General features: G+C 31.7%; 3 protein-coding genes across 3 annotated transcripts; 2 read left to right on the top strand and 1 right to left on the bottom strand.

The window, feature by feature from the left end:
* The first annotated feature begins 1,177 nt into the window (after positions 1-1,177).
* LOC113852941 (LEAF RUST 10 DISEASE-RESISTANCE LOCUS RECEPTOR-LIKE PROTEIN KINASE-like 2.5) lies at positions 1,178-4,928 on the top strand. Its single transcript, XM_027483343.1, has 4 exons — positions 1,178-2,278; positions 2,610-2,642; positions 3,180-3,203; positions 3,340-4,928. The coding sequence occupies exons 1-4, from the start codon at positions 1,441-1,443 to the stop codon at positions 4,620-4,622; spliced, it is 2,178 nt and encodes a 725-aa protein (XP_027339144.1). The 5' UTR covers positions 1,178-1,440; the 3' UTR covers positions 4,623-4,928.
* Positions 4,929-8,392: 3,464 nt separating this feature from the next.
* Positions 8,393-9,563, top strand: LOC113851979. The gene is made up of 3 exons (XM_027482244.1): positions 8,393-8,535; positions 8,612-8,799; positions 8,911-9,563. The coding sequence occupies exons 1-3, from the start codon at positions 8,393-8,395 to the stop codon at positions 9,561-9,563; spliced, it is 984 nt and encodes a 327-aa protein (XP_027338045.1).
* Positions 9,564-14,750: 5,187 nt separating this feature from the next.
* On the bottom strand, positions 14,751-17,025 carry LOC113846449 (rust resistance kinase Lr10-like). Its single transcript, XM_027474746.1, has 2 exons — positions 16,121-17,025; positions 14,751-16,042 (listed from the first exon to the last, which is right to left on the bottom strand). Exons 1-2 carry the CDS (start codon positions 16,809-16,811, stop codon positions 14,931-14,933), a joined length of 1,803 nt encoding a protein of 600 aa, XP_027330547.1. The 5' UTR covers positions 16,812-17,025; the 3' UTR covers positions 14,751-14,930.
* Positions 17,026-26,156: the final 9,131 nt, after the last annotated feature.

Below are 26,156 nucleotides of genomic sequence, written 5' to 3' on the forward strand. Positions count from 1 at the left end.
AATATTCTGTTATTTATTTTTAATGACGATAAGAACTAAAGTGACATTTGTTAATTTTAGAGATTTATTTTCAAATATATAATTTTGAGAATCAACTTTTAGTTATATTGCATATTTTAAAAATTAAAATGAAACTTTACTCGTTAATAAATTATTTCTTTTTTATATATAATTATTGATATAATTAATATTATATGGTTACCTACCAATTTGATCAAACATTTTATAAGCATATCACTTTTATAAGATATAAAAAATTATTGTTTAAATATTTTAAGTCGTAAAAAATAAAATCTTACGAAAACATTTTATAAAGTCAATTAAGATAAAATAATATATTTAAAATAAATTATTAAAAATTTTAAATTCAATCCCAAGATTTGATACAGTAGTGTAGGACTCTATTACGTTCACATTGTGATATTTGTCTATTTAAAAAAAAAACAAGCCTTATATTTATACCACATAATTTTTTTTCAGGTTAGCAATAATCACGAATTGTAGATAAAAATTAATTTTGGATCATTTATGTTAAAACCAATTTGTGATATTCAATATTGGAAAAAAAAACATTTTGAATTCTTTTTAAGTATAAAAAAAAGAAATTATTTACATTAAATAAATTTTATCATTTAAAATAAATAATAAAAGATAAACCTTATAACTATTAAATATAAAAAAAATCCATGCATAACAAGGATAAAAGTTACCCTAATAAATCCGATAACTAATTAAATATTTTCCCCTAATAAATTAGCAAGTGGCCATGTGGGCTTTGCTTTCTACAATTCGTTCAACATTCACAACTGGAATCGTGTGGTCTGTAGAGGGTCTATGCCTTTATAAATGATTTATTTTCGAAAGCACCGCTCTTCCTTATAGTCAAGAAAGTGGTACGTTGCCAGAACTATTACGAATTGGAACAGGGAATGTTTTTGAAATATTGTTTAAAAAACTTCAAATAATTTTTGTTAACACGTATTATTAATATTTATTTATTACTTTTTAATACAATTTTTAATAACAATATTATTATTAATTTTTAGTTATATTTTGAACAGTATTTTTAAATAAAAGATAACGAGTTTAGCATACCTTTATCCCTTTTGGCGAGTCTCTATCATTTTAATATTATTATTAATTCATGAAATGTTCAGAATAGAGTCGTAAAACAGACAATGTATCAATATCTTTACCCCTTTTGGTGAGTCTCTATCTTTTTATCTAATTGATGACTTGCAATTTTTGTAACTGAGAATGGAATATAGCAATTTAGAAATTGAATATTTGTACGGTGGAACAAGGAAGAAGAAAACGCGAAAAATGAGAACGCGAAAGCCTTGTGGGGCACTGTCAACAATGATACGCATATATTTTCAATTCGAAAAAGCAAAAGAAGATTAGAAGCACAACATCAATGTGCTTTTGTGCTTTTCAGGGATGGGAAAGGAAGGGTGGTACCTCAGTTGTTCCTGTGCTCATAGCCTTGTGTTAATATTTGCCACAATCCTTCTCCTATTCCAACAAAATTGCACCGCTAAGAACAATCCACCATGTCCTCCTTCATCATGCGGCAAAATTGGTAACATTTCTTACCCATTTCGACTCAGAGGCGAGCCAAGCCACTGCGGCGACCCAAGGTACCAATTAGATTGCGTGAACAACGCGACACTGTTAACTTTGTTCTCAGGGAAATACCATGTACAAGACATCGATTACAAGAGATATAAAATGGTAGTTAGTGATGCGGGTGCAGGGGAGGACGCCACTTGTTCCTTCATCCCTCGCTATTTTTTGTCCGATGGCAGTTTCAGGCCCACGGGCCTCGTTGGCCCAGATGATTTTGGATCACAGCCTTTTCTTTTGGACCCCATAGATCCTCCGAGAATAGCCTACTTCAACTGTACCAATCCAGTGACTGGTGATCCTCGTTATGTTAAGGTGGATACGAGTGGTTGTGGCTCGCGAGGGCATGTCTATGCTCTTTTGGAACCATCATTGTTTGATTACCGTGTGAAGGACATCAAGGTTGGGTGCAATCTTACGGTGGCTACCTTGGGAAGTTCGAGGAAGCTTCCGGAGACACAACAGGGGAACGTTTCCTATGATGAGATTCATAGGATAATTGTGGAGGGGTTTCAGTTGTCGTGGTTGCCTGTTATTTGTGAAGATCGATGTGGAAAAGGGACCAATTGCGAGGTTATCAATGAATCCAACGGACAAGTCCAATGTAACAAGCACTACTGTCACTATGCCTACCACACCACCGATAAGTGCGGTATGAATTGCTTCGCTATTCTTTTTACATCTTTTTAATAATTATTTGTTCCTTGTGTATCTATTTGTTATGTAAAATAAATAATAAATAATAGACATGCTTGTGTATCTTTTTACAACCCTGTTTTTCCCTTTCCTAAACTTTAATTCCTAAGAAAAGGCCTGTTTTTATGCAAGATAATTACTCCTATGCATCATTAAATTTCTCAGAAATATACATGCTTATTTACTTACACAAATCAATTTATAATTTTTTCGCCATACAAGTCTGATCTTTCGTTTTCAGAATTTTATTATATGCTAACATTATTTCTTTTTTTTCGGTGTCCCAGAATATTGGCAACAGATTATTGGCTATACTCGAGGTTAGGAACCCTTTCCATCTTTTCTCTTTCTCTGCTATTGCTATCTTTTCCACTTTCTAATTCTTTGTATTTAATAAGTATTTATTAGACCTTTTCTTCAGTGAAATAAGCACCTATATTTTAAACATGTTTATCAAATCGAAATTTATATAAATTATATGTTGGTTCAATTTGCGGTGAATACAATACCAAATATATCTGTACATATGTATCACAATATGAAGGTAGTATAAAAGTTCAAAATATGTCGGTTTTCACATTTATGCTTAGAGGCAAAAATAAAAAGTTGTGGTCAATAACATTATTTCCAATTTAAATTGGGGTGTGTTTATTTGTTGATAATTAATGATTACTTCATAGTTAAAATATAACTAGAAACATTTTGTAACTTTCATCTGATAGAACAGAACTATTTTTCTTTTATTTAGCTTTCTTGTGTCAATACTCAGTTACTTCTTTCTGTGAAGTTATTTTTAAAATTGTGTATCCTTTTTGGATTGACACGATCTTTTATTCTTTTTTACTTTGGTTTTGCAGCTTATCTTAGAGGCATTATATTTGGTAAGACCCTTCTATCTATTTCTTGAATAATGATTTCGCATCATACAATATTTGTCATAAGATTTTGTGCTTGAACGCAGTTCTAGTGAAGCAGCATGTTCCTTATTCTAATTCATATGGTGAAATATCCGTGCAGGAATAGGCAGCAGAATAACATTTAGCACGAAACAATTGGACAACCCTGTTGGACTAGAATATTTTGATGGAGGAATATTCATAGGACGAAATGTTGTACCAATATTTGTGGCTGCTAGATATCTGTTTGGAATTGTACTTCTCCTTGTTTTGTTAATCTACAAGTGGCGTCGAAGACATTTATCAATATATGAAAATATAGAGATTTTTTTGCTAGACAGCAGTCTAAATCCCATTAGGTATGAATACAAAGAAATAAAAAAAATGACTGGAGGTTTCAAAGTAAAACTGGGTGAAGGAGGCTTTGGCTCTGTGTACAAAGGAAAACTTCGAAGTGGGTTGGATGTAGCAGTGAAGATGTTGTTGAGCAAATCCAATGCTAATGGACAGGATTTTATAAGTGAAGTAGCTACCATTGGAAGAATACATCACGTGAATGTGGTACGTCTTGTTGGATATTGTGTTGATGGAAAAAAACGTGCTCTAGTTTATGAATTCATGCTTAATGGGTCATTGGATAAATATATTTTTTCTAAAGAAGGAAGTGACCCTTTAAGTTACGAGAAAATATATGAAATATCTGTTGGAATAGCTCGTGGGATTGCATATATACACCAAGGTTGTGATATGCAAATTCTACATTTTGATATCAAGCCTCATAATATACTTCTAGATGACAACTTCATTCCAAAGGTTTCAGATTTTGGACTAGCAAAGTTATATCCTGTGGATGATAGCATTGTCCCCTTAACTGCAGCAAGAGGAACTTTGGGTTACATGGCTCCGGAATTATTCTACAAAAATATGGGTGGAGTATCGTATAAGGCTGATGTCTATAGCTTTGGAATGCTTTTGATGGAAATGGCAAGTAAGAGAAGGAACACAAATCCTCATGCAGAGCATTCAAGCCAACATTACTTCCCCTTTTGGATCTATGATCAGTTTAAAGAAGAGAAAAATATTGATATGGTAGATGCCTCGGAAGAAGACAATATTCTAGCAAAAAAGATGTTCATGGTTGCACTTTGGTGTATTCAGTTAAAACCAAGTGATCGTCCTTCAATGAATAAGGTGGTGGAAATGCTTGAAGGGGAAATTGAAAGCCTTGAATTGCCTCAAAGGCCTTCTTTTTATCCAGATAATATCTATGTACATGATGAACTCAACTCTGGGCAAACATCATTTAGTAGTTCCAGTTATTCTGATAGTTATCATGATGAAAGCATAACTGGTGATTCACCAAGAATAGTACTTGACAGAGATAGGCAATCTATCTCGAATTAAGTATAGCATTGGGGAGTACTGAGGGGATTGGTGCTTGGATATGATTGATTTGGTACAAGTTATTTATTAAGTGTTGAAGTATTGTGTAGTTTGAAACGGTTAGCTGCTGTATAGTGCATGGCATGTTATGACCTGGTGGTGTAGATGATTATGGTGCTCCGAGACACCATCATGAAGTGTGGCATAACTGCAATTCCTCAACATGTTAATTTTTCCTTCCTTGATTTTGTTGTCATGATTTTGTGCAAGTGTAAATTTTTTATTTTATATACTTCTGATTCAAATTTCAGTACATGGTAAATTATCCAATCACACCTGTCAATTTGGAACAAGTTAAATTGATACATTATTCATTTTGAAGCTACCAATATGTTCGGATGATTTGTTTTTTCTAAAAAAGATATATATATTTACTCGTGTTGTTTTACAACACTCTCTTATTAAAAGATAAATAGGAAGAAAAGAGAAAAACGTATGAGATAAAGTGAAAGATATGATGAAGAGAAATAAAATAAATAAATAAATTTAAAAAATGTTTAAATACATTCTATGAATAAATTGATAATTTTTAAAATAAATTAAATTCATAAGTGCACTTCAAATATTTTGCTTTTGTTAGATATGCTGATCTTTCCTTCAGTAATTTTGCACTTGGAATAATTTTTTTCAAGTATATTAAAATAAATTCAGTCTAATAAAACTACTTGTTAATGCATATTTTAAATTAGTAGAATTATTTTAAATGTTATATAGCTTGAAAAATATTTTTAATGGACATTTCAAACAAGTATTAGGCTATTTTTAAAAAAATACAAGTATAAATACTATCTAAAGATAAACTTTTAGAAAGAAATATATGCAAAAGATTATAGTGATAATAATACATTTAATAATTATGTTATCCTATATTTTAATTAAGGTAAAAATAATTTTTTCCTCCTCTAACTATGTGATAAGTTTCATTTTTTTCTTTTAATTTTTTTTATTCATTTTTTTCTTTGAAGTTATGTTTTGTTTTGATTTTTTTTTACATTAGTCTTTTTTGTTAACTCTGTTAGATATCCTAACAAAGATATCTTATGTGGTACAGAAGTGTCATTAACGTCATTAACTAATCTCATCCGAATCTTTGAATAGGAAGTTCACCCTTGCACATGGAGAGACTGTCACATTGATTTCTTCAAACTTCCTTAAAAAGATTTTGTTATCTTTCTCAACCTTCTAAACAAACAAATCTTCTGTTCTATTGTCACTCTTTTCCAAGAGAATCATTTTAAATGCTAAGACACCTAATAATGATTCAGCGAAACTCAATTCCATGTCTTAACAAGCAGCTATTGTTCTTATATTTTCCTTCGCGAGTCTTAGTGCGAATTCTCAAGACATTTAATTCTAATTCATCTTCTCTCTCAGAACCTTCTCCTCACAACTAAATCTTGCTGTTTAAGGTGTTAATTTGAATCCTTCATGCTGTTTGTTCACTTTCTAGATTTAAAGATACGTTAACGTGGGTAAAATTTTGAAATGTTTTATTTGTAAGAGTTTAGTAAGAGGAAGCATCATATAATGATCATAAGTACAAAATCAACACCACACTATTTACCAATATAAATGAAATCATACCTTAAAATTAAACTATGAAATCAGGTAATTTCATGAAAAAATTCAACAGAAATAGTTGTCAAACATACAAGACCAAGGGTAAAGAACACTTTAATTGCACAATATTGTGGTGAGAAATTTAGGAAGATAAAAAGCGGCAGACCTTTGCATCATGACAATAAAATTGATACAGTAACACAACCATATGTTAGAGTGAAATTTCTACAAAATCCAAGCACTACACATTGCTACCCCAAAAATATATACACATTACTTTTTCAAAATAAGTTGAACCAAAACACACTAACATATGAATTTGAAAGGACATCATAAAGATTGCAACTGTTATAAGCACGGTAGTTAGTATCGCATGAAACGCGATACGAATCTACCGATTAAATACGAATCTTTGCGGCAGGGATACATATCAAACCAAGTATCGTTTTAAATTTGGAATCGCATTACGAATCGCATATATCGATCGAATCGCATGCTGAGACACGATTTAGTACGCGGCGCACGATTCAAGCGTAACCCGGCGCACGAAACAGTAAAAACCCTAAAAAAAAAATTTTAAAATTTTTTTTGTACAGAACTGCTGATTTTTACTTTAATTTTTTTCTGTTGGTACACCTATAAAATATTAAAAGGAAACCCTATTTTCTTATTTCCTTTACATTCCCGCTCTTTTCTTTTCTCTTTTCTCTACATATAGAGTTTAATATTCATCATATTCTCAATCCTTCTCACAACTTTTGGTCCCCTCTCCCTCTGCCACGGTTCCTTTTTTTTTTTATTTGGCTTCTCCTCTCTATTTTACTTGCTGTTTGCTATTTGGGGAGACAAATGGGTCCTACAAAAAAAAATAAAAGAAAGTGATATCACATGGAAACATTGTGAAAGTGTCCCTCCGCACAGGCTATTAGTAAAATGCAAATATTGTTCTCATTCTTGTTGGGGTGGAGTTGCAAGGATGAAACATCATTTAGCTGGAACAAGGGTAAATGTAAGTGCTTGTACAAGTGTTTCCCGATGAGGTAAAGGAGATATTCATCAAGCTATTACAAGAAAAAGAAAAGAAAAAAGATGAAAATAGCTTGGAGTTTTTTGAAGAAGCTGAGACTCAAGATGTAAGTGGTCATCAAAAGAAAAGTATGGATTCTTTTGTCAACAAAGAAAATGGAGGGACATCTAAAAATTTGAAGCAAACAACAATGAATACAATGTTTAAAGATAGAGATGTTGTCATTCAAGAAATTTGCAAATGCATTTATGCTAATGCCTTACCATTTAATTTGGTTAGAAGCCCCCATTTTATTCAAATGGTGAAAGCTATTGGAGAATTTGGCAAGGGTTTAAAACCTCCTACTTATCATGAAGTCAGAGTCTCTTTTTTGAAGAAAGTAGTTGATAGCATCCATCAAAATTTGGAGAAATACAAAAGTGAATGGGAGAAATAGGGCTGCACTTTGATGTGTGATGGTTGGACAGATGGGAAAGGAAGGTCACTAACTAATTTTCTTGTTAACAGTCCTAGTGGGACTGTTTTTCTAAAATCTATTAATACTAGTGATGTAATTAAGGATGCCAAGCAAACGTTTGAATTATTGGACAACATGGTAGATGAAATTGGGGAAGAAAATATAGTGCAAGTTGTAACAGATGGTGCTTCTAATCTTGTGGCAGCAGGAAAAATATTAGAAGAGAAGAGAACTAAATTATTTTGGTCACCTTGTGCAGCCCATTGCCTTGATTTAGTGCTAGAGGATATTGGAGAGCTTCCAATTTTCTATACTACCATTACAAATGCAAAGAAAATCACAACTTACATATATAGGCATACATGGGTCCTTAATCTGTACAGAAAGCATTCCAAGGGAAGGGAGTTAGCTAGACCAGCCGTAACAAGGTTTGCAACTGCTTATCTCACATTAAATTACATTATGCAACAAAAGAATGCTCTTAGATCTATGTTTGCTTCAGAAGAGTTTGCTTCTAGTTCTTATGCTAATAGAGTTGAGGCTAAGCAAGTGATGAGCATAGTGTTGAGTGATGATAAATTTTGAAAATCCATCAAATATTGTTTAAAGTGTGTAATTCCACTTGTGAAAGTACTTAGACTTGTAGATAGTGATTCAAAACTAGCCATGCCATATATTTATGAAGCAATGGATAGAGCCAAAGAGCAAATTGCTGAAAATTTCCAAAAGAAAGAGTCAAGGTATAAGAAAGTGTGGAAGATCATTGATACTAGGTGGAATTTACAAATACATAGACCTCTCTATGCAGCAGCATATTATCTCAATCCTAGGTAAGTAGACATTCTTAATATCTTAAATTTCATTTAGTAGCCTATTCATCCTGACCAATTTTTATTGTTTGGTTAGGTTCCATTATGACAAAAACTTTAATCCAGATAATGAGGTTTTGTATGGTTTATATGAAACTATTGAAAGAATGGTTTCAGATAGAAGGACAAGATTTTTGATTGATCAACAACTTAAGAAGTTTAAGTCAGCCAAAGGATTGTTTGGAATGAATATGGCAATAGACACTAGAGACAAGAAGCAACCCAGTAACTCTTCAATCTTGATACTTTGTTAATTTTACAAATAATTATAAACCAATAAGTAACATGATATACTTTGCTAATTGTTTATACATATTTTGTTTTGAATTTTAATAGCTCTTTGGTGGGAGAGTTATGGTGGAGATGGCAAAGAGTTGCAAAAGGTAGCCATGAGAATTTTGAGTCTTACATGTAGTGCAACAGGATGTGAAAGGAATTGGAGTACATTTGATCAAGTGCATACTAAAAGAAGAAATCGTTTGGAACAACAAAGACTAAATGCACTTGTGTTTGTTAAATATAACCTACAATTAGAGATGAGACAAAAGTGTAGAGAAGAGAAGGGAGAGACTTATGATCCCATATGCTTATCCAATATTGAATCAAATGATGAATGGATTGTTGAAAAAGAGGATCCATGTTTACCAAATGATGCTTCATGGATGGATATAAATGAGTGCTTTACTTTTGAAGAGGGAGCTTCAAGTAAGAAAAGAAAAAGAGGTATTTGTGCTGATTTAGAATTAGAACTTGAACAAAAAATACTAAAAATTTATTTATTCAAATACATATTGTCATGTTTGTTCCATTATTTTGGTTTTATAAGTGCAAGAAACTTAAATGCCAAAGCTGATAAGAAGGAAAAATCTATAATAGAAGATGATAATGAAATTGAAGGCATTATTAGAGATGGGGTGGAAGAAGAACTTTTGATTTTGGAAGATGAAGAGGATGAACTAAGTGACATAGATCTTGGGGATGATGAATAATCATATCCATTCAAACTTTTGCTATAGTGACTTACTGTCATTTTTTGTTTCTCTTTTTGAAAGACTTTATGTTGAATTTGAGCAGACACTATTTTTGATAATGTGACTGAGTGTTATGATTTGAATCTTAGTTTGCTTACAAGTATATGTCACATTGTTAATGATATATTATTTACTTCAAAATATTAATATATATATCTGTTTTTATATGTTAGAATATTCTTATATTTATATTTTTTATGTTTTAAATTATTGATCTTGAATCTTACGATTCAAAGTACGATTCGATTCACGATTCAAAAAATAGTTCATACGATTCACAATTTGAATTCCAATTTAACTACCTTGGTTATAAGTGACTAATTGAATACTCAAAGCAGCGTACCTAAAATTGATAAAGCAGATCCACAGATAATGCACGGTTCACAGGTAACATAAAGACTGCAGTTTGAGAAATTTTCAGCAACTTCAAAGATTGAAAGCCCATTTTTCTACCACTGCTCTAGAAGCACATCTACAGCTTCCATTTCAGCATGCCTTGTAGCCTGTAACAAATTATTTTGTAATAATAGCAGAAATTGATGGATGATAAAATGATTAAAATAATGTAGAAAAGCCAAAGAAAAGTAAAATTAAAGGATTGCACAAAGCTTTGGGGAGATATGTAATAACTGTTACTGAGTCTTGCAAGAAAGAATGAAAATTTATTGTTTTACAAGAACATGTTTGACAATAGAAAATTTCACTAGAACAGTTAGATCCTTTTTCTTTATGATTTAAAATGGAACAAAACCAATATTATAAATGAAAATACTTAACAAAGAATCTCATTCAGGGCCATCACGGAATGGTTAATTAAAAAAAAGGACCAAGTGAAAACAAATATTAACAAGTCATGTGATCACTCACCCCAAGTCCATAAAACCAACCAATAATCAACTAAAAAAATATCATATTTAAAATATGTGCAAATTGAAACCTATTACCACCGAAGCAATTTATTTAAGTTAATGTTTTCAACTTTTCAAATTTTTACATTTTCTGTTTTCCATTATCGGAAGACTGTATTTTATGAAGATGGGATTTTGCAAATGGCAATCTCAGCATGTTGAAGATAAAGTAAAACTAATATTTGCAAGCATGCTGGTTGTTCAAGGTCGTGTTCTCAACTTGCTCTACTTTGATGTGTGTATCAATGGGTAGTAGGTACATTGTATATAGGAAAACTGATTATTTGGCCTGATGGGTATGGCATGGTCTACAATGGAGTGCTAAAAAAATGTGAGGGTTGCTTTCTAGAGAGGTATAGGGTCCAGACAGGGCCTTCCTAAATTCCAGACTGAAATAGCAATTTTATCAAAATTTTGCCATAACCACCTTGTTTCACTAGTTGAATTTTGTGAAGAAAATTCGGTCAAAAATGACACTTTTCTACTAGTATAATGAGAAAAAGTCATAGGAAGTAGTGTTCGTATGGTTCCACACAACTCCCACCTCACCTCTGTCTTGGAAGCAACGTCTCGAAATGTCCATTAGTGCAGCACGAGATCTCCACTACATGCTCATACTGGTTTTGCTTCAGGAATCATCCACTTTGATATTAAATCAGCCAATACATTGCTTGATTAAAATTAGTGGTCAAGGTTGTTGACTTCTGTCTTTAACGGTCTAGGCATTTATCAATAAAATAAGTTGAGTTTTTTTTTTTTTCCACTTTCAGTAGATGATGTGGCAGCGTAAGAAGAAGCCATGGATGAATTGTATGGTCGTAGATTTGTCTCTTAAAAAAAAAATCCCGAACATTCAGTTTTGAAGGTACATAGATGTGCTATTTTCTTGCACCTCCTTAATGGAATTTATGTTAACACAATCAATTTAATTTTTAATTTCAATCATTTAATGTATGATTTCACGCTCTCATGCAATCTCGATTTAGCTTCGCAACCTTCCACCAACTTCATGTAGTCTATAACTACCACAAACCTATCACAGCCTTTATCATCTTCTCACGAAAAAGTGCTCCTACCGCATGTTTTACTAGATTGAGGTTGCTAAATCCAAGCAAAGATTGTCATTAAGGATCGAGAAAGGGATGCTCAGGTGGGACAACCTCTACACATGTAAAATGACCTTCCAATTCAAAGTTTTAGATAGGACTAGTTAATAGCCTTAAAAGCACTTCAACAACACATAAGATGTTTTGTTAAGTTTTAAGTTATGTAATGGAGTTATCGAAAATGATTTACATAAAAAAAAAATAAAAAAAACTTCAAAAATAAAAATGAAATTAAAACTTATTCTAAAGTTAAGTTAAGGGATGAAAATTTTAATTTTGCTTTTAATTAACTATAATAGGTTAGGATCAAAATTATGTGTACCCCGAAGAGAACTTTGAATCCATACTTATAAGCTTTGTAAAACAATAATTTTAATTATGATATTTTGAGCAAAAGAGTATACACTACTATTTTATTGTCAACTAAGTTTTTCACATACTACAAGTTGTCTAATGGAAAACAACTTTTATAGCCAAAGTTAGATGAGAGGAAGAATCACTTATTGGGCATGAAAAGAATTAATTAACTCATCATGACCATTTTGATTAAAAGTCCAACATTGATATCCACTAAATTATTTAATTAACATAATGTATAGTATGATATTATTCTAATGATTAAATATTTTTAATTCATAAAATTAAAAAATATATATATAACATTCTCACATGTGGATAACATTATTTAAATCATTAGACACATAAAATATTTTTATAATTAATTATGTCCAAAAAAACAACAAGTTTCTAGACGATAGAAATAAACACCATACATACATATTATTAAGAAACTCATATTTCATTCAAAGATGAATAACACAAATAGAATTTAAATATGCAATTCCACTAAAAGGTCTAAGCATTTTAATAATGTTATATGAGATATGTCAACGAAAAATGATATCATCATCTCTAAATAAAATAAAAAAATAATGTCGAGAAGTAAATATACATAATAAATTCTCATTGATTCAAAATATCAAAAAACTAAACTAAACCCATATGAACTACGTGATCATTGAAAAAGCTCAAATAGTTAAGTCTTTGGTTAGTGGATTTGTTAACATGCTCTATATAGCAATATACTGAATTCAAGTGTGAAATGTATATGCACTTTCTTGTGTACTGTAATCACAGTCAAACGATGCCTTCAACATTCATGAGGTCTTACATACATAGGTAAATGGTCACTAGTTAGCTCATGCACATAAATACAACATACAATAATAGGTCCCTTAACAAAAGTATAGTAAGGAGTCTAGTCGAAATAGCATTCACCACTATCATCTTTCCAGATTTTTCAAATCATCTCCAAACTCTATACCTCAAGTGTATCTCTATAACCATTTACACTAATTTCTTTCATCACCAACATTTATAAAACACTTTCATAGATACAACATACACAATAAGGGGTCCTTTAATTAAAGTATAGTTAGGAGTCTAGTTAAGAAATGCATGTGAGGCCTATGTAGCTTTTAGTCCAATCAGTTTATGCATAATCACTACAAATAGCATTCACCACTTTTATTTCTCCATATTTCTCAAATCATCTCCAAACTCTATACAACATACACAATAACAGGTCTCTTAGCAAAAGTATAGTAAGGAGTCTAGTTGAGAAATGAATGTGAGACCTATGTAGCTTTTAGTCTAATCAGTTTATGCATAATCACTACGAATAACATTCACCACTCTCATTTCTCTAGTTTTCTCAAATCATCTCCAAACTCTATACATCCAATGTATCTTTGTAACCATTTACACTAATTTCTTTCATCACCAACACTTATAAAAACACTTTCCATTATCCATTTCTCATCACTTAACTAAATAAATCATCCCTAAGGTCAAGTACATCTAGACTTAGTCCAAAACAGATATTTCAAAGAAAATACGTTTCAGTCATTCAATATCAACCAAACATGTATCACCAACTTTAACAAATAGCAAAACTCTAATTTAAACACATTCACGAGGCAAATACACACAATATTACGCTTTCATGAGCACACTGTATTCAACATTTTAACAATGAAATAGAGCCCTTTTATCTCAATGAGAAAATTTACTAGAAGGTTTGAGGAAGATATTGTCTAAAAGATCAAGTTCTTCATATATATTACAAAATAGAGCACTTTTGATAAAGGAGAAAAATGGAGAAATAGAAACAAAATTGGAGAACTATGCTTCGAGACTTATTTGAGGTTGAGTAGAATAGACGTATGGGCTCATATTCGAAGATAGTTTAGAGTTCAGGAGAGGTTTCTCTAAGAAAGAAGTAAGGAAACAGAGAGAAAAGAGAGAAGGAGTAGTTTGGCTTACAAGTTTTAAAATCGGAAGAGTTCTTAGATACCCTTTTTGGCATGCTAATTTTCGCTTGAGCAAGTGGACCCTCACTTGAGCGAGATGCATTTTCGTCTAAGCGAGACTTCTCTCGCTTGAGCGAGAACATCAAACAAAAATTTTACACATGTTTCTACTAATCTTGCCTGAGCAAGATTGGATCTAGAAAGCTCATATTTTATCCCAAATTTAGGATTATATCCATCAACATATTAAGGAAAAAATTTCGATTTTTTTTCTGGTTTCCTCATGTGATGATGCTTATCAAAGAGATATGCCAAACACAATATTGTAACAAACCAAGGGTTTCCAAATATACTCATGGTTTTTTGCAACACATGCCACAATGGATAGCTTCCGGAATCAATCAGCATTCATGAATGTGGAGTACGGAAAATAATTCCCTTTAAAAACATTCAGGATTGTTCATTTGTTGGTAACAGCAACATACGGTACTTTGCCTATATAGTTTAGTAGCTCAACATCATTTTGGTCTCCTACTAAAACTGCGCCAGGACAATTGATAATATCAGTTAGCAAATTGACTCATCCAAGTGTGTTGTTCATAATCTGCATTAATATAAAAAACAAACCCTTCTTTTCTGTGAGATGATATTTCTTCCACAAATGTGTTGTTCATAATATGCTCTAATTTGTTAATTTTAATTTTCTGGCAGATAATTTTAATGTCCATTGTAAAGGCTACATTAGAGAGGATTTTAAGACAACTACAACATGTGAAATCTAGCAGATAAGTGTCTCCAATTCAAACAAGAAGTCAAAACCAAACTTAATACATATATATTCAATAAGCATAATTTAAGAAACACAGAATACTGTGAAAATCGCAAGTAGACTAATAAGCCTGTATGGGTAATAACAGACTCATAGTGCGGATGTATATCTTGGAAGTTTTATTAAGTACAGATTACATTTGAAGGAAACCTAAAAGTGAGAGACTTTATTTACACTAGTTCATGAATAATTTCCAATTCGAAATTCTGGTGTCGTGCTGGAACAGCAGCATTTGTTCTAGAAGAACCGGCAGTGTCAAAAGGCGTAGCGGGTGCAATTAACTTGTCTCCATCTCCTTCAAGCATTTGCACCACAGTTTTCATGGATGGACGGTCCACTGGGTTCCACTGAATGCACCAAAGTCCTACAATGGCAAGTTTCTTTGCAATTTTAACATCTCCCTCGTCTTCAATACTAACTTGCACGTCTTTGCCTTCAAGCAAATTATGAATCCATTCAGGGTACAGAACTTGGAAACTTTCCTCAGCTGACACATTGGTATTCTTTCTTCCTCCTACCATCTCAAGCAACAACATTCCATAGCTATATATGTCTGCCTTGTAAGAAACATTGCCAAAATTTCTTGAGAAAACTTCAGGGGCAATGTACCCCAAGGTTCCCCTGGCTGCAGTCATAGACACTGTGCTCTGATTTTTGGGACACAACTTGGCTAGTCCAAAATCAGTAATTTTTGGCATGTAGTGATCATCTAGTAACACATTGTGGGGATTAATGTCAAAGTGAAGAATTCTATGATCGCAACCAAGATGCAGATACTCAATCCCTCTGGCAACACCAAGTGCAATCTGTTGCAACTTCTCCCACCCTAGAAAAACATCCTTGTTGTCTGGTGGAGCCAAGAATCTTTGTAGTGACCCATTTGGGAAAAGATCATAGACAAGAGCACGGTGGAATCCATCCGCGCAAAATCCAAGCAAGCGAACAACGTTAACATGATGAATTTTGCCCATTGTTCCAACTTCATTTATGAAATCCTTCCCATCTCCCTCTACATCGTTGAGTATCTTCACAGCAACGAGAATTTCTCGGGAGAGCATTCCTTTGAACACGGCTCCGTGAGCTCCTTCTCCTAAACTTTCACTAAACCCATTCGTGATTCTCTTAATGTCAGCATAAGTGAATCTCGTGGGCTTCATTGCTCTATAATCCTCCAAGAATTTTTCTATCCTAGCTTGGTCTTCTCCTTTCATCTTATAAAAGCCATACACATGAAACAATGCCTTCACTAGCAGCAGCAAAAGCACCAAACCAACTATTCCCCCTGTTTTGGGTTTCTTCTATTAGACATTATAAATAACCAAGAAAAGATAAATTAAAGCACAAAGGATATGTTGCATACCTGAAACAATTAGTATAATAGTCGACTTTGGAATTATATTTGTTGGGCAAATGAAACATTCAGTTTCATTTTGGGTACCATTCTTATATTTACATTTATGCTCTTGTGCTGCACAGGATCTGCAATCGGGGTTGGACCATTCCATAACCACAATGTTGCTCAAGTCATCCATCAAATCCCCCACGCGCCACTGGACGGACAAAACATCACTCACCTTTGTGCATGAAAGTATTTCAGGATCAACAAAGTCGTCATCAAATCCGAGTTGCAAAATGGGGCATGACTTTGAGTTGCAGCGGAAGAAGGAAACGTTTTGCTTGTCAGCACCAGCACCAAGTGATTGGAATTTAAACGGCGAAATAGATGAATTACCGAGTTTCATGAGCTCTTTGGGAAGGCAATTTTGAGGGTCGTAGATTTGGATTTGCTGTGACTTGTAATCAATGTTTTTGACAAATAATTTAATTGGAACGGAAGGGAGCTCCAGCACAGTCTCATCCGCATCAGTGCATAACAAATCAAACCCAAGAGGATAGTCTGTGGTGCGAACCAATTTGGTTGTTTTAAGGTAAAATGGAAACTGAATATGAACGCCTCCACACTTATCCGTGCACCCATTCTTGCCTATTACAGGATTCCACAGCAGAAACAACACCGTCAACAATAGAGAAAACTTTTGGAAGTTCAACATTGTGTGGTGCTAAACATACACGCTTTGCAGCCTCAGCCTCGTTATTATTGTGTGTGAATGCTGAATATGAAGGAGGATAGCCGCCATGTGCAGAAGCAACTGTCTTTCCGCGTTGGTTTTATTTGCTCTTGGGTCATTTTGCTTGTGCTGTACAAGCATCTCGCTTTAGGATATTTGCAACCTATGTGGTGCAGTTTTGTTTATTCTCTGCAATGCCAAAACATTAATATCGACTCAAATTTACTTTTAAATTCATATTTTTTTTGTAATTTTGTAATTTATCATAAATTTTAATTAATAATTAAAAGTGCATTGAAAAGATTACGTGAGAAAATGTATCATTAAAATAATAATATAATTTGATTTCAGAATTTTCACTAATGATTGTAATCAATAAGTTCAACGTTTAGCAAGTTTGAGTACTATTTTACAGTCATGGTCACAAAGTGTCAATATCTTTTCTTTTTCATAAATTATTCTAATGGGTACGCCGCCTTATTTGACCTTTGACTAAGGTATGTCAACGAAACACATTGTTGACTAATTCTTCAAATCATTAAGTATTCTGTAAAAAATTTAAACTTCATTTTTACTGGAATCAGTAAATTTAAACTTTATTTTTATTGGAATGAGTTTGGCTACGCTACGCTTTCAATACTTGTTCGCTATAATTGATGTTACATATTTTAATTTTATATTTATAGTTTTATTTTAATTTATAAATATTTTTTATATGTTTTATTTTTAGAGTTTTTATTATTTTTTATTATTTGAATAAATTGGATTTGTTATAAATAAATACTTTAATTTTGTATTTTTAGTTATTCTGACCTCTAATTACTTTTTTTGTCATAACTTTTTTTATATGTATCATTTTTTGTTAATTCCAGTTACATTAGATTCTACACGTCCAGTGCTTCAAAATGTGTATATGGATCATTGAATTTGGAGTTGTTTTTTATTTTTTATGATTTTTTAAAGTTAAGGCAGATTTGCTAAATATTATTGCAGGATTACATTTGAATCCCTGTTATTTAATAATTATATTTAGACTTTTAAATATTATTAAGACCCAAATTCAGCCACTTAATTCACCCTAATTAGAACTTATAAATAGACTAATAAGGTTCTGAATTAGGTGTGTGAGCGATTAGACATTTTAAATTTTTGAGATTTAGTCGAAATAAGAATTCTTATTTTTACTTTTTCTCGAATTTTTTTGTTATCTTCTCATTATTGCATGGGTTAAGTGCTTTGATGGAAGGCTAAATCTCCCATTCAGTTTGCAGAATCCAAACGCTGTACATCTGATTTGAGTTTTTGAGCCAAATTGCTCCAAGTTTGTCTTCTTTTTCTCTAATCTCATATTTGTATATTGCGATCATGATTAACTTTCTGTGGTTAGAATTTGAATTACGATTCGTTTGATATTCTAATTTGATAATTAATTCAAGTTAAGTTAAATGATAATTTAATTTAATCCATGATCTAGTTCAATTAGGTTATTCAATTGAATTAATAATTGAATTGGGTAAACATTCAAACTTGGATTAAAATCATTAGATATTGTGTTAATCAGAGTTACACGCATTTGATATTCTGTGGATTGATATTTTTTAATTTATTTTTACTCAATTTTAATTTTTTCATAATTTGATTTAATTAATTCGCAGTTTTCAAACCCCCAAAATCTCACTTTCATTCTTTTAAAAAACCTAAAATTGAATTTAATTGAAGCTGTATCTTTGTGAATCGACCTAGGTTGAGCTATATATTGCAAAATCCTTAGCAAAATTTAGTTATTTTGATAGCGACTCGGCATCGTCTATCAAAGTGAAACTACTGTCAAGAATACGTTGTCAATTTTGATTCATTTTAGAGTTTATTATTGCTTTTTTGTTGTTTTAATTTGTAGTTTTTGTTTTTATTTTTGTTTTGTTTTTGTCTTTATTTGTGATTTGGTATTCTTTTGTGTTGTATTAATTCGTTTGTTTAGATGTATTTAATTCTAGACATTAATAAGCTTAAATAATTGTCGCAATCGGGGTCACGATGGAACGGCGATGACAAAGAGTCACCACCAAAGTTATTAAAGAAAACGTTGGAAAAACTTTTGATAAAAAAAAATTTCAAAATTAAATTTAGGCTCGAGAGTCATTTATATGTAAGGAAGGTATTAGCACCCTACGACGTCTGTTGGTTAAAACGGTTACCTTCTAATTAATTATGCAAAATTTTATTTTAATTTTAACAACATTTATTTCACTCTAAAAGAAACTAATTAATCTTTTACAATTTTCAAATTTATTATTATTGTTATTATTATTATTTAGATTTATTTCTAATTTTTACAATTTTTTGAAAGATTTAATTTAATTTTATTTTTAAATAAGGAAACACAATAAAAATTATTTAAATTAAAGGAATGAGTTATTTGTAAAATATTATTCTTTTTTCATTTTTTGTATTAAAAAAATATATATTAAAAACATTTATCTTAACACTTTTATTTATTTATTTTTTTAAAAAATAAAATAAAAATTTTATTTTTAATTTTTATAAAGAAAATATGCTAGAAATTAATCTTAGTTTAAAACAATTTTAAAAATATTTTAAACCTGAAAATTTTTTTAAAAAAAATGGACTTGACGGGTCAGATTCCAGCTCCTACGTATCTTCCGTATGCAACAGAAGAATCAAAGCTACTACGTAGTTCTTTTGAAAATTAGGTTTGGATGAGTTTCAAAAGTGTTTTTTTTTTTTAGCTTAATTTCTACTTAGTTATTATTTTTTGTAAATTCACTCCTGCACGGGGTTCAAGTTAGTACACCACTACTCAATAAACCCTTACGATCCAAGCGATGTTGAAGGTGGATCCATCACTCTATCAAAATTACTTGGTTGTTGCGTTGATTTAAAAGACTATTTTTTTTATAACCAAAATGTCTTATTAATAAGAGATTTTTTTATACAATAAGAAATAAACGAGAAATATATAGAACAATAAAAAAAAATCCAAGAACGAACAAAAATAACAAGAAAATAATTATTGTTTGATTTAAGAATTAGTTTTTTGGGATTTGCAAAGAGATTGAAAGCCTACAAAGTGGGTAGGTAAAAGTCTATCGAATGCCACGATTATAGAGACCTATAAGAAAATACATAGAAACCAATGAGATGAAATTACGTGAGGGATTAGTTAGTAAGTGAGTGAGGCCTGTAAGAATAAGCGTGCTAACCTATGAGGTACAATAAGCTTACACGTTCATAAACATAAAGGTCAAAAGAATTTAATAAGCATAGAACCTATGTAGGCACGAAGGCTTGCATGATAGATAAGAGATAGATTTTTGAAAGTAACAAGCATGAAAGCCTATAAGGTAGGTAGGTAAGAGTCTATTAGATGTCATGAGCATAGAGACCTATTAGATTAGGAAAGTACGAGAACCTATAGGGTCTATGTAGAAGCATAAAGTTTGTAAGATGGAGAAGGTCCAGATACCTATGGATTAAAGTAAGCGTGAGGACTTAACACTAAAGCCTAACAAGTGCAGGCATGATGGCTTATGAGATACAACAAACATGAAGCTATGAGGTAAGTACGTGCAAAAACTTATGAGATGTAGCAAGCATGAAAGTCTATCAAAAAGCACGATATCTTATGAGACATAATAGGTATAAGGGCCTATGAGGTGAGTAGATGTGAGACATATTAAGTGGCGTAAGCACTAAAATTATTAGAACAAGCACGCTAACCTATGATATGTGCAATCTTAGGAGTGCATATGCAGGAGCCTAACTAGGCATAGGTCCTAGGTATGTGCAAAAGGGCCTATAAGAGAAGGTATGGACTTATAAAAGTAGAAAGCATGAAAGCCTTTAAAGTGTGTAAGTGCAAAAGCTTGTAAGATGAAAAAGGCATGGGAACCTATGAGATAAAGCAAGTAGAAGAGCTTTGAAATTAACTGACTTCAGAGTATGCAAGAGGAGATAGGCTCATAGGCCTGTGGCATAAGATAGTCATAAGACCTACGAAATGGGTGGGTATAGAAGTATGTGAGATGAAAAATATATAAGAACCTATAAGAAGAAGCAAGTACAAAAGTTTGAGATTAATTGATATCAGAGCTCATAAGATAAGATAGGCACATGAAACCTATCCAAGATGAAGAATGTACCAAAATTTATGCAAAGAAGCAGGCATAAGAGCTTGAGATTAGCTGGCATCAAAGCTCATAAAATGAGATAGGCTTATAAGCCCGTGAAATGAGACAGCCATGAGACCTATGAGATGAGTAGGTACAAAAGTGTGTGAGATGAATAATACATGAGAATTAATTAGAAAAAGCAAGCACAAGAGCTTGAGATTAGTTGACATCGTAGCTCATGAGATGAGATAGGCTCATAGGCTTGTGAAGTGAGATAATCATGAGATCTATGAAATGGATATGTATAGAAGTGTTTATGACGAAGAATGTGTAAGAACCTACGAGAAGAAGCAAGTACAAAAGCTTAATATTAGTTGACATCAAGACACATGGGCTAGTGCAATGAGATAGCCTTGGGACCTATGAGATTGGTATGTATATAAGTGTGAGAAATGAAGAATGTACAACAACCTATAAGAAGAAGCAAGAATAAAAGCTTGAGGTTAGTTGACATTAGAGCTCATAAGATGAGATAGATACATGGACCCGTGAAGTGAGATAGTCATGGGATCTATGAAATAGGTATGTACAAAAGTGTATGAGAAGAAAAGTGTATAGGAACCTAATAGAAGAAGCAAGTACAGAAGTTTGGGATTAGTTAATATCAGAGCTAACAAGATAAGATAGGCACATAGACCTACGAAATGAGATAGGCTTGGGACTTATGAGATGGGTATGTACTGAAGTTTGTGATATAAAGAAAGCACAAGAACTTATAAGGAGAACCAAGCACCACAATTTGAGATTAGTTAACATCAAAGCTCATAAGATGAGATAGATACGTGGACCTGTAGAATGCAATAGCCATGAATATATGAGATGGGTATTTATAGAAGTCTGTGAGGTGAAGAATGCCCAAGAACCTATGAGAAAAAGTAAATACAGGAGCTTGAGATTAATTGTCATTGTAGCTAATAAGATGAGATAGGCACATGAGCTTGTGAAATGGGATAACTATGAGACCTATGAGATATGCAGGTACAGAAGTCTGTGAGATAGAGAATGCATAAGAATTTATGAGAAGAAGCAAGTACCAGAGTTTTAAGATTAGTTAACATCAGAGCTTATAAGATGAGATAAACTCATAGACCTTTAAAATGAGATAGTCATGGGACTTATGGAATGGAGTAGGCAAATGGTCCTTCGTGGTGAACAAATATAGGCATGACAAGCTTATAAGGCTTTGAGGTGAGTAGCAACTAGAGCTATTAAGAAGTAATAAGCACAAGGTGCTATGGAATGAAATAGACACAAAAACCTTTCAAAGGTTAAAAAAAAAAGAGTTATGAGATGGAACCAATAAGACGATCTTTGAACCAGGAGTAAATGGTGTCCCTAATAGGAAGTGGGTACAAGGACTTGAACAACAAGAAATCTTATGATGTGCAACAAGTGTGAGTTTATGAAATGAATGTTTATCATATGCAACAAGCATAATGAAGATAAAATTATGAATGGCTAAGAGATCAAGATTATCCAAGCACTATGAAAGATAATTCTAGTTGAATTAATTGATGCATGATAACATCAATGATGCAAGATGTCAAGATGATGTAAAACGTAAAGAATGTAAAATGAATATTAACAAAAAAAATTTATTTTGAAATAGGTTGAAACCTATCATCTTTACAAAGTCACGCACCCTATGAATCAAATATGAGCAATCAAGATTATGTTAGAAAATGATGCAAAACAAGTTATTTTCATTTTTCAAATAGTTTGAAGCCCATCATCCTAATAAAGTCACACTCCTTATGAATCAAATATGAGGAAGGACTCATGATTTTTTTTTTGCTTGACTTGTGACTAGATGCTTGGCCAACGTGCTTTCGGATTAGCTTTTGCTAATATTCTGTGAGCTAAAATGATGATATGCTTATGTTGTATTTATTGAGAATCCAATGAACTTTTTATGACTCAAGACAAATCAAAATAATTGCAATGTTCTCTTCTTCTTTTTTTGTGGACACATGTTTCCCTTTAATATATATTTATCAAAATATAAAATAAATTAATGGTAAAACAAAGAAAATAAACAATTTATTTAAGAGAGAGATGAAACACATTGCAAATAGGGTAATGTATGGAGGATGATAATGAAATGCATATAATTTAAAGTGAATGGAATCAAAATGTAACATGAATGATTACAATGATTCTGGAGTAGTATTTTTTTTTTTATGAATAATGTTAGTAGCATATGTCAGTAACATTGACAACTCATTAACAAGCTTAAAAGTAGGTTAACTAAGCTTGTAGACTTATTAATTATCCTAGTTTGAAGTCAAGCACTTCAATTGGCTCTCCTTTGCCCCAATTTGCATTCATGTCATTTCATTCTTTTCATCTCAAAATTATTAATTGCCCTATTTTGAAAAGCTTGGAACACCATTTACCCCAATTTAGGGTTTGACACTTATCGATTGCCCCTGGTTGAATATATCATGCCAATTGTCCCAGATTAAGGATTTCAACACATCCATTGATCCAATTTAAGCTTTTACAATACTTTTCATTTATGATCCCTTTCAGTAACTTTTTTTTTTTTCATGAAACCTTTTTTTCTTTCTTTTTTTTTTTTTTTGGTAAATCTAGCAGTCAAGTCTCTCTTTTTTATTTTACGCTAACTTTTGCCTAGGTTGCTCTTTTGAGTTTTCAACCTAGCGAACATATTTTTTTATTTGCATTTATGATCCTTTTCAGTAACCTTTTGTTTTTATTTCATGAAACCTTTTTTTCTTTTTCCTTCTTTTTTGGTATTTTTTCAAATCTAACAATCAAATCTTTCTTTCTTTTTTGTCCATCCTTTTTTCTTTTGTTTTTTTTTTCTTGCGTCTTTACTTTTCTTTTTAAAGAGATCTCAACTATCATATCTGGGAGAAGTAAAGTCTAATCAAGAAATCCTTGCGGCATAATGTATTCAATTCTATCTCCAAGTGGGGTCAAATTTATAAGTATGATCACATTCTTCATTTCAAACCTGTTTCCATTTGTACTCTTAAAAACAAGGTTTTGTCATCTTTCGTAAGGAAAATTATTTTAATTTCACACAAAGTTGCCTTATTGCACTTATTCTTCTTTGATTCGAACCTTTTTCTTTCTCCCAAAATAATTGCTCCAATTGCAATCCAATCTCTGTGACCGTTCATTGCACTGATATTCATATATCAAGACAAAGCTCCAAATACATGCATTTTTCTCATTTGCTTGAATAATAAGACAATCAAAGTTACTTGATATGATACTAACATTGTTGCATTGTTTGGGATAAAAATTATGGATAGTGAACTTAAAACGAAAGATAATGGGTAAGAAAATAAAGTTCAAAATGTACGAAAAAGAAACATGTTAGTTCAATTTCCAAAAAAAGGGATACCCTAAAGCCTTAGGTAAGGCATTAGAATTATTGCAAAATTATTTTGAAGAATTAAAAATAAAAGGAAGATTGATGCTTTCTCAATTGTTAAATTTTTATTTGGCAAACAAGCATAGAAAAATGTCTTCCTTGGGAGTATGATATTCCATCTTAGGACTCAGTTCAAATTAATGAAATAAAGCTGAATAGGCATTGGAGAGATATCTAAAAAGAACCAATTTACTCTATTTCTTTAAAGATCGTTGTAGCTTTAAAATCCTGGTCATTTTTACCTTTGGTTGGTTGATATCCCTCTTCATCTCTTGGTTATGGTATTCTAACTCATTGATCATGTCCAATGAAGAACGTTCAATGTAAGGATGTAATATTTGAAATTGGCTTTAAAATCTTGGTCATTTTTACCTTTGGTTGGTTGATATCCCTCTTCATCTCTTGGTTATGGTATTCTAACTCATTGATCATGTCCAATGAAGAATGTTCAATGTAAGGATGTAAGATTTGAAATTGATTTATATATATATATATATATATATACACACAAAAGATAGGAATTGGTGGTGAAAAGACTTATATGTTTATTTTTTATTTAAAGAAGTTCCCTAAATTCTAACACTAGAAGTATGTTTCCTCTTAGGTCAGAAAGTGATTGACTCTTATTCTAAAGGAGCATTCATTCCTCAGTACATGAGGTCTATCTACTAGCAACGTGTAGAACATCATATATTTTCAATCAAAAGACTATTGTTCATCAATGGATATTGTCTAAATCAAACTCAATAATGAGTAAACATAATCTTGATATTTCTCATTTGCTAGTATAACATTGAACAACTTTAAATATTTTTACTCTAAAAGTAAATATTTTAAAAATAATTAGAAATAAGAAAAATGCAACTTAGTATGCTTCTAAAATGTGAATGGAGGGATCATCATTTTTAAGTGAATGCATTAATGACTTTGGAATATGTGAATGGAGGGATCATCATTTTTTTTTTCGTTTTACAAGTAAATGCATAAATCAATTTTTTTTTTGTATATGCGAATGATAGAATCATTTTTTTTTGTTTTACAAGTGAATGCATGAATCATTTTTTTTTTTGTATATGCGAATGCCTGGATCATTTTCTTATTTGAATTCATGAATCATTTTTTTTTGTATGTGTGAATGCATGAATCATTTTTTATATGTGAATGCATTAATTATTATTTTTTATATATGAATGCATGAATCATTTTTATATGTGAATGGATGAATATTTTTTTTGTATATACGAATTCATGAATATTTTATTTTTGTATGAATCAATTTTTTTTGTATATGCGAATGCATGAATCATTTTTTTTTTGTACAAAACGTGTAAGATGAATAATTATGAATGTGATTTTAAACAAATGAAGGAACATGATAAATTTTGTAAAGAAAATATATTTTATTTTAATTTATTTTAATTTTTCTACATTTCTATGGTAAAAACTCTAATTTTTGGAGTTCACTATATCCATTTGTTGATGCATGGTTTCATGGGTGGATCTAAATTTCTAATGGTCTGATATGGCCTACAGATTGCCCCTATTAAATAATAAGGACTTAGCTCATGACTTAGTCATAAGTAGGGACGTGCCCTCTCAATATGAGTAAGTCTATGTACTAGTAACAATATGAGTGGTAACTTAACAACTACCAAGTGGGCATAAAGCCCCTCAATAGTAGTTGTCAAGGCACCTTCTACTCCTAGGCTTGCACAAGCTCGGGTATGGAGC

This window comes from Abrus precatorius, unplaced genomic scaffold (assembly GCF_003935025.1).
Source record: "Abrus precatorius isolate BTA unplaced genomic scaffold, Abrus_2018 Scaffold10, whole genome shotgun sequence".
Lineage (NCBI taxonomy): Eukaryota > Viridiplantae > Streptophyta > Magnoliopsida > Fabales > Fabaceae > Abrus > Abrus precatorius.

Bases quoted from the DNA above. Each gene is read 5' to 3' on its own strand.
- LOC113852941 (XM_027483343.1), top strand. From the start codon at position 1,441: ATGGGAAAGGAAGGGTGGTACCTCAGTTGTTCCTGTGCTCATAGCCTT. The intron at 2,643-3,179 runs GTTAGGAACCCT...TTGGTTTTGCAG, and splicing joins GATTATTGGCTATACTCGAG to CTTATCTTAGAGGCATTATA. The intron at 3,204-3,339 runs GTAAGACCCTTC...ATATCCGTGCAG, and splicing joins TCTTAGAGGCATTATATTTG to GAATAGGCAGCAGAATAACA.
- LOC113846449 (XM_027474746.1), bottom strand. From the start codon at position 16,811: ATGTTGAACTTCCAAAAGTTTTCTCTATTGTTGACGGTGTTGTTTCTG. The intron at 16,043-16,120 runs GTATGCAACATA...AACCCAAAACAG, and splicing joins TATTATACTAATTGTTTCAG to GGGGAATAGTTGGTTTGGTG.
- LOC113851979 (XM_027482244.1), top strand. From the start codon at position 8,393: ATGGATAGAGCCAAAGAGCAAATTGCTGAAAATTTCCAAAAGAAAGAG. The intron at 8,536-8,611 runs GTAAGTAGACAT...TTGTTTGGTTAG, and splicing joins GCATATTATCTCAATCCTAG to GTTCCATTATGACAAAAACT. The intron at 8,800-8,910 runs GTAACTCTTCAA...GAATTTTAATAG, and splicing joins TAGAGACAAGAAGCAACCCA to CTCTTTGGTGGGAGAGTTAT.